General features: G+C 33.9%; 1 protein-coding gene across 1 annotated transcript; it reads right to left on the bottom strand.

Moving 5' to 3' along the window:
* Positions 1 to 6,598: 6,598 nt before the first annotated feature.
* LOC113750402 (ethylene-responsive transcription factor ERF021-like) lies at positions 6,599 to 7,183 on the bottom strand. The gene has a single exon (XM_027294376.1). The coding sequence runs from the start codon at positions 7,181 to 7,183 to the stop codon at positions 6,599 to 6,601; it is 585 nt and encodes a 194-aa protein (XP_027150177.1).
* Positions 7,184 to 8,039: the final 856 nt, after the last annotated feature.

The following is an 8,039-nucleotide window of genomic DNA, read 5'->3' as shown; positions in this document are numbered from 1 at the left end:
GTTCATTTGCATTGCCCTACTTATTGGTATGATTTCTTTTTTATTGTTCAATCATTAGAAAATTCGGTTTACATCTACATCCCTTGAGCGGTACAAACTACACATAAGGAAGCTAAATCGTATTTATTGTATACATCTTAATCGCTTATGCAGTATTACAAGCAAATTACTTTTCGAAATGGCTTAGCAAAATTCTTGCTTTGACCCAGTCTTCTTCCAATGCCTCTTGGATGCCAATGCCATACTATACCTAATTCTAGGGCCATGCACAATTATTGAAAGATGACTAGAGTTTCTTACGTATGCTTCGTATTAAAGGGTGCAAAATTATTGATTTGTAATATTAATAATCTTATTTACTGAAACTATGCTCCAGCTTTTTCTTGTTATATAATTTTAAAGAATTTCCACGTTGCTGCCTTTTTTTTTTCTAATCTCTTGGATCATCTAATCGAGCTCTAGTAAAAGATAATTCCCTCGGATTATTACTTATGTATTGAAAATTCACTGAGATTGACTAATATTAATGTGTGGTTTCCTCAGGCTTTTTTTTTTCGCTCACATTGACTAATCTTCCCTGACAATTGACTAATATGGGATCTAGATGATTTTTTTTCTTTACCTTACTTTTTTTTTTATCTCCCTCGCCTTTCTACACCCTTCATGCTCCCAATTATCAGATTCAGAATTTGAACCGTTAATCTGACAATAGAGAGAACTTTAAGAGCCTTCTGACCACTGAATTTTCTCTACCTAACTTGCGTTATGCCAGCACAGTTCTGGTTAAAAAATGTACCATGTAGTACAGAACGTCTGTTGAACCAACAGCATCTGATGATGATACTCGTAAGGCAATGATGATAGATAGGTAGTTTATTTAGTGTGTAGAACTCTAGTCAAGTCTCTATACACATCCCAGTTGCTATATCATGAATGTGTGTACTTAACAGTACAAATTAAAATAGGAAGAAGCTTTACAAAATCGGGTACAAAAGACAAATTTTCAATGGTTTATGTCATTTCTAACAGCTGGATGTTGAAAAGTACCCAAACCAAATGCCAAAACCTGCGAGTCTGTCTTCCATTAATATTTCATATCAACGCGTGAAAAACCCTTAATTATAAAGCGTAACGTGATCAATCGAAATTGAGCTTTGAACACCGGCATTCTCCGGTTGACTTTACTTTGAGCCCGTCTCCATTCCATCCACTTTTTTCTTCCATGTATTCTTCGTTTTGTAATTTCAAGCCGCCCATATTAATATTTTGTACGAAATGAGTAATGATGAATTGATGATAAGTTTTAACTTCTACGCCACAGCAAACAGAAATTAGTTCAATTGACAAGAACGGTCTATTATCTCACAAAAGATTATGTGTTTGAATTTCAATATTGATATGAGGATTATATTGGTGGACGATCTACAAAAATCTTTATAAACGATATATGATTTCGTAGGTATGTCCTGACCGTGGTGATGATAGCAGTCGAATGCATCCAAACTTTTTTATTACAAAAAAATTTCTAGGGCACAATTTCTTCTCGTACTATCTTAGTTTCTTGAAATTTACAAGTACACAAGTGGGGAAGGAAATAAAAAGTTTACACTAGGAAGGGGAATTTTAATACATCTAAATCTAAGTATATAAAATGAAATAAATTTAAATTTTTGTTTGGACAAAAGCTTATATTTTTAAAAATGTTCAAGTATTTATGGGAGGCAAACTAAATTTTCTAAAAGTTGGGGGGGCGGGGATAGGGAGCCGCCCTAGTCAACCAGGGATTCCGGAAGATGGAAAATGAATTAGAAAGAGTAATCGTAAAACATGTATTTCTCGTTTAAAATTTGATTTTGTGATGGGGACAAATTATGATGGGCTGAATAGGCCTTAATTTTTGCATTCGATAAAATCCAAAACCCATTGGGCTGAGCTTGCCTACCAAGTGCCAAAAGTTTAGTTAATATATACTAGTGTTTCTGGCACACCACAAGTGTGTGCTTATTTCAAGAAAATATGTGATTATTTTTTCATATAAAGTTACATATCATAGTAGATATTTATTTTTCTAAAAATCTAGTTACTACTTCAGAGAAAGTCATTGTCTTTAAAAACTCATGGAGAAAAAAGTGGAGATGTGAGGGAGTTAGTGTGAGAAAGTTGTAATTTTATCTCAAAGGGATAATTCTTTGTTGATTGTGGGGAGTTTTTGCCTAGAATATATTGGGATCAATTTACCCTTATAATTAAGGGTAGATTAGAAATTTAAAAAAAATGACACTGTGTATTTACACCACATAGTGTTGCTCTTCCTTTATATATTGTATAGATATGGTTTAGGTGGAACAGATACCTAGCCAAAAATTTTAATTGGCTAATTGAATGATTTTTTTTTAATTAAAAAGGTAAGAATATATATATATATAAACTGTTTATTGGTGAATGATAATCTTTTTTGTTTAGACGCCAATCCCAATTTTATTAATAAAATAAAAGAAAATACATTAGGAGGGGGGCATCAATCGTGCCATTGGGAAATGATATGACAAAAAGCCATAAACGAGGACTACTACTCCTTTACAATGAATCAACGTATAACAGGCATCCTCCTAAAATCTAACTTTATAATAGCCATAGATAAGGAGTACTATTTCCTTATAATAAATGACTGTATAACAAGCACACTCCTAGAATCTAACTTTACAATAGCACGAAATCTAGATGGAATTCTTGTTCCGCAAGGCACTTGAAAGATCCGGCTTCACAAAAAATGTAAGACAAAGAGCCACGAACTAAGACCAGAAGTTGAATACGAATAATTGTATAACACAGAGACCATTTTGCAACCCGTTTGACTCTGATCGGTCTCAACTTGGACATGATGCGAAAACCCTTTTAACACGCAAGTCTTTATGGTGAATGGTGATGTTAATTAGTTAGGTTTTGTCTAACTAAACGGTAGCACTGAATTTTTTCTAGAAAGAAAAATTGAAGTTAAATTGGAAAGAGTGTCTAAGAAACGTCTTTAGCAATCTGGTTAAGTTGTGCTCTAAGTGTTAGCATTGTAAAAGTGTAGTTACCTTAAAAAATTGCACACTTTTGGCTACTTAACTATCTTTTGTTGCAAATCATCCACTCAACTTATGGAAGTAGTGCAATACCATTGGCCATTTTGTTTACCTTTGCCATTAGAATTATGCTTTTGCATTAGTTTCAAGATTATTTATGAAAAATTAAGAGAACTTGGTTATATCCCAAGATCGAAGGTTTTAGATTCAAATTTTCGTTTTCCTCTAAATCCCACTCCTCTCCTACCTTTAAAAAAGAAAACATCTTGGTTATATATTTATTTATATCTTGTCTGTTTACCCAATTCTTTTTCTTTCTTTTCATTTATTATTATTATTTTTAATTGCAAGGCATTTCGCAATTATCCCATTCCTCTTCTTTCTCCATCACACACACATAGACGCATACATAGACGCATAATAATTTCACTTTGTACTCTCAAATTTGTACCTCATTCTTACTCTGTACAATAAATTTTAAGCTAGGATATTTTGTACCCTAATCTCTAAGATTTGTCCCACTAGAGTCCAATCCATAGCAATGTTAGCAAAACTAATAGAATAGAGTGTTGCGCACATAATGTATACCTAAATCACTCTACTAGATGATAGTGTATTATTATCATCTAGTCATGTAAAAAAGCGTGTTGTGTAATTAGTCTTCCATTCCTTTGGTTTAGATTTGACTCAACTGGAACAAATCTAAGAGGTTGGGATGCTAACCGTTCAAAATTGAATTTTGTGGTACAGTGAAAATAGGGTATAAGTTCGGATGTACAAAATGAAATTAGTCCACATGTAAATTACATAATAGAATTTTTATACAATAACATAGATAAGTCCAAAACTAAAGGAAAAAATGTAAATTGGACGACAAATTCAGACAGAATAACAACTCATATACCACTATTGAGTGCACCAAACACAAAATAGTTAAATGGTGAAAGGCATACAATTTTAGTGATTTAATTTGTGGCTGTTTAGGTTCCTTGCCCTAAATTTTATTAAGCTACAAATTTAGTTACATGAATCATGCTTACCCTTTTGTTCCTTATACACAAAATCCATAACCAATTCCATTCTACTCTAAGGGGAAGGGAGAGCCTAATTAAGCTATATGAAGGGTTAGGAGAAGATCACCAGAAAGGTGCACTACTGCACATCTTCTAGATTACAATTTAAGTGTATGTGTGGAGTTGTGAACACTCAACCTCCAGCCCTAAGGGTTCTTGATAGCCAACTTATGAAACGCAAAGCCAGTTCAGGAATGATGCTTGCCAAGTGCCATAGACGTACTTCTATCATTGGTAACACAATCCCAAACAACTTTAAAATTAAGGAGCTATCTGGCAGGTCCATTTAGAAATACAAAATTTGTCTAAAATATCATCTACAATAAGTGTTAAAAGGCAAATGATATTTATACTTCAAAACAAGTTCCAGACATTCTACTCTTCTTTTTACTTAATGAAATAATACAAAACCTATTAGATATTCTAAGAAAGTAAATTACCTCTCTATACATTTACTATTAACTTTTATCTCTTCAATTCACTTAGTTTTTCCTAATGTTAAATTAGCTTTAAATTGTTGTACAATTAATAATAAAAGAAATTCCTAATAATGTTTTTTAAAAAAATGCCATATTAATATGAGTTACTTAATAGTCCTTGAGTAAAGTGCAAGATTTTGTTGTTTAGAGTTGTCTATTACTTTTCAATTTGTTCATTATTTTTAAGTTAGTTTTTTACAACTTGAAATAATGATAAAGTTTTTTAATTTAAAAAATTAAGATTTTGTAGTCAACTGTACAGAGTTCTCTATAAGAATATTGCAAAATGATCATTAAACTATACCTAGAGGGTAATTTTGACATTCAAATTGTAAGAGAATCTAGACTATAGGTGATTATTTCATTTTTAACAATTATAAGTTTAGTATCTCAACCTTTTTTTTTTTTGGAGTAGTAATATCATTTGCATTATTAAAAACATCTAAGATCGCCTTAAGCTTTTATTAAAAAAATACCCAAAAAAGCACACCAAAAAAATTTTAAAATACCCAAAAACACACGTCAACACCAGACGTGCCACTACCTCCCTCCCTCCTCCGGATTTGGCTCATCTCTAGTAGATTTTCTCTATTTTTGATACTGAACATCTTGATGTATGATATGTGTTTTCATTTATTAGAAAGGGATATGATCATTTTAAATTTGACTAATTCTAAATCTTGTTAAGTAATGAAGATACATGTTATGTATCCAAATATTCGTTGTGAAAAATGGAGAAGGGATCTACTGGAGAAGAGCCAAGTCCCCCTCCTTCACCCTCTTTCCCTTCCTTCTTCCACCCTTCACTCCGCTCTTTCCCCTCTTCTACCATATTTCCTCCCTATAGTAAGTTTTAGACAAATAATGCAAGACACAGACCAGCAAAACGGACCCTAATAAACTGTTAAAACTTTTCAATTTTGTGAACCGAAAAATCTCACTACTTCAGAAACGACTTTGAACCATGAATCGTCTTTAGTGTATTAGTGAAAGGACAACATCGTTGAAAGCATGAAGTTGGTTGATCAGTTAAGGAGAAAAGATCTAGAAAATTACGTACCTAATAAATCAATAATGACCAGAAGAGAGCTACATTGATGAACCTGCTAAACTAGACTAAGACTAATAACTTGATCATCTTCTTTACCATTTTTAGAAAAAATATGTACATGTATGGCAATATTACGTGGACTAGTACTTCCATCTATCATTACCATCAAACTACAGCCAATCCAATGAGTTGCGAGAACATACTCCTTTGATGTGTTTGGTGATCAATCAGATTTCCAAAAAAGAGAAAAGAAAGAAACAGGAACAATCTTCAATTAATTTTTGGCATTAATTCGGGCAGCATTAACAGATTAATGGCCAGAAAATTACATACCTGATAAATCAATAATGACCAGAAGAGAGCTACGTTGATGAGCCAGTTAACCAGACTAATAACTTGATAATCTTCTTAACCATTTTTACTAAAAAGAATATACATGTATGGCAATATTACGTGGACTAGTACTTCCATCTATCATTACCTTCAAATTACAGCCAATCCAACGAGTTGCGAAAGCATACTCCTTTGATGTGTTTGGTGGTCAATCAGATTTCCCAAAAAGAGAAAAGAAAGAAGCAAGAACAATCTTCAATTTATTGTTGGCATGATTAGGGTAACATTGGTTGCAACAACAGATTAATTACACAGATTTGTGACTATCCTTGTGACTTCTTTGTAAATGCTTGAAGAAATCAATGAACGGATATGGGAGAATACTCGGTTTACTTGTCAACTTGTGGATTTTGTGGTACATTCAAGAGATATATAATCATGGTAATATAATGATGTTAAAAAAGTGACGGTGGATGAGATATGATGATACAAGAAAATCCATTTACCTCTTGAATATACCACATAATTTAAAAGTGAGGGTGTAAACCAAGAGTGCCGAAAGATCTCCCATGTCTACTACCACTAAGGAGTACCCTAGTGATTCCACAAGGAATCATCAGGTACTTCTACATAGTCAGTCATTTCAAGGTCACAGTCATCTGGAAAAATGACCGGGTCTCCTAAGAACTTTGAACCAGATGTCATCTCCATCCACATATTGTAATTCGGTGACTCCAATGGCAAGTCGTGAATGGCCTGAATCTCTCTCTGGGAGAGTCCTACCGTGACAGGCTGAGCAACATAATCGACCACGGTAACAGGAATTCCTGCTGCAGCTTGATCATCATAATTTTGCTGGTCTCCAATGGACTTCTTCAACAGCAAAGAACCTTCTTGAGCTGCCAATCTCATATCTTCAACACTTGAGCTAGCTGGACTAGGAAGATAATCCACCAAGTGAGGGAAATTTAGCTGGGCCGCCTGCCCCCTCAGGTGAAATGCAGCTGTATCATAGGCAGCAGCAGCCATCTCAGGGGTATCAAAGCTCCCAAGCCATATTCTTCTTTTATCTCCTGCTGGCTCTCTTATTTCAGAAACCCACTTTCCCCATTTTCTCTTCCTGACCCCTCTATAAACAGAAGGGGTTCCAACTTTCTTTTTAACGTTGTTGCTTTCCATTTTTATCAGTCAGGTTTTCAAGGATGGATAATCTGTTGATCAAAACTCAGTGCCATGTAAAAGAATATTCATCCCTTGCCATATATAGTCATTCCAAATTGCTCAGCCTGACGTTCAAGGGTTAGAAAAGGCAGCTTCCGAGTAATTTCAAGGTCGGAGAAATTAACCTTTATTGAAAGTGACCACAGCAAAATAATTAATAATCAATTGGAGAGAAAAAGACCAAATTGTTTCTTATTAATGTAATCTTCATTTGTTTCCCATTTTTACATTGTCCGCGTGCACATTTGTGTTCCAGATATGCGGCTATAAGCCTATAACTCTCTGAAAAATCCTTAGATTTGCATTTATATTAGTACTTACTACTTTTTCATTTTTTACCCAGGGTTCTAGTCTTGTACGAAAATAGAGTGAAATCAATTGGCCCGTGCCCCGTAGAACATGTTCCTGGGAAGTGACGCCAAAAGAAATCTGAAATAGGAAACCTAGCTGGCTAGCTTGATCATTGTCTCCTAGGACTAAACTTCTCTAAAAAAAGAGTAGGGCTGTCTGTGGATAATGATGCTACATATGAAGGATGAAAGCCGTGTTTCCTGTTACATAACAAGGATGTGGTTATTTCAAGAGGAAGAGGTCTTGGTCCAAATCAAGATTCAACACCAATGCTTATTACAAAGCTCAAATTAATTTAAATGACTTTTCTTATTAATTATTGATCCTCGAAATCCTTTCATTTTACCAAATACGAACAGCTACAACATTGCCTTTGTTGTACATGCACTACCTTTTTTTTTTCCTCCTTCCTTTCATTTCCTTTAGTTTCAAGCTTCATCATATCTTCGCATATTTAATTGAA

This window comes from Coffea eugenioides, chromosome 10 (genome assembly GCF_003713205.1).
Source record: "Coffea eugenioides isolate CCC68of chromosome 10, Ceug_1.0, whole genome shotgun sequence".
Lineage (NCBI taxonomy): Eukaryota > Viridiplantae > Streptophyta > Magnoliopsida > Gentianales > Rubiaceae > Coffea > Coffea eugenioides.
Note: the sequence above shows the minus strand (reverse complement) of the source record. Positions and strands in the feature narration are given on the sequence as shown.

Bases quoted from the DNA above. Each gene is read 5' to 3' on its own strand.
- LOC113750402 (XM_027294376.1), bottom strand. From the start codon at position 7,183: ATGGAAAGCAACAACGTTAAAAAGAAAGTTGGAACCCCTTCTGTTTAT.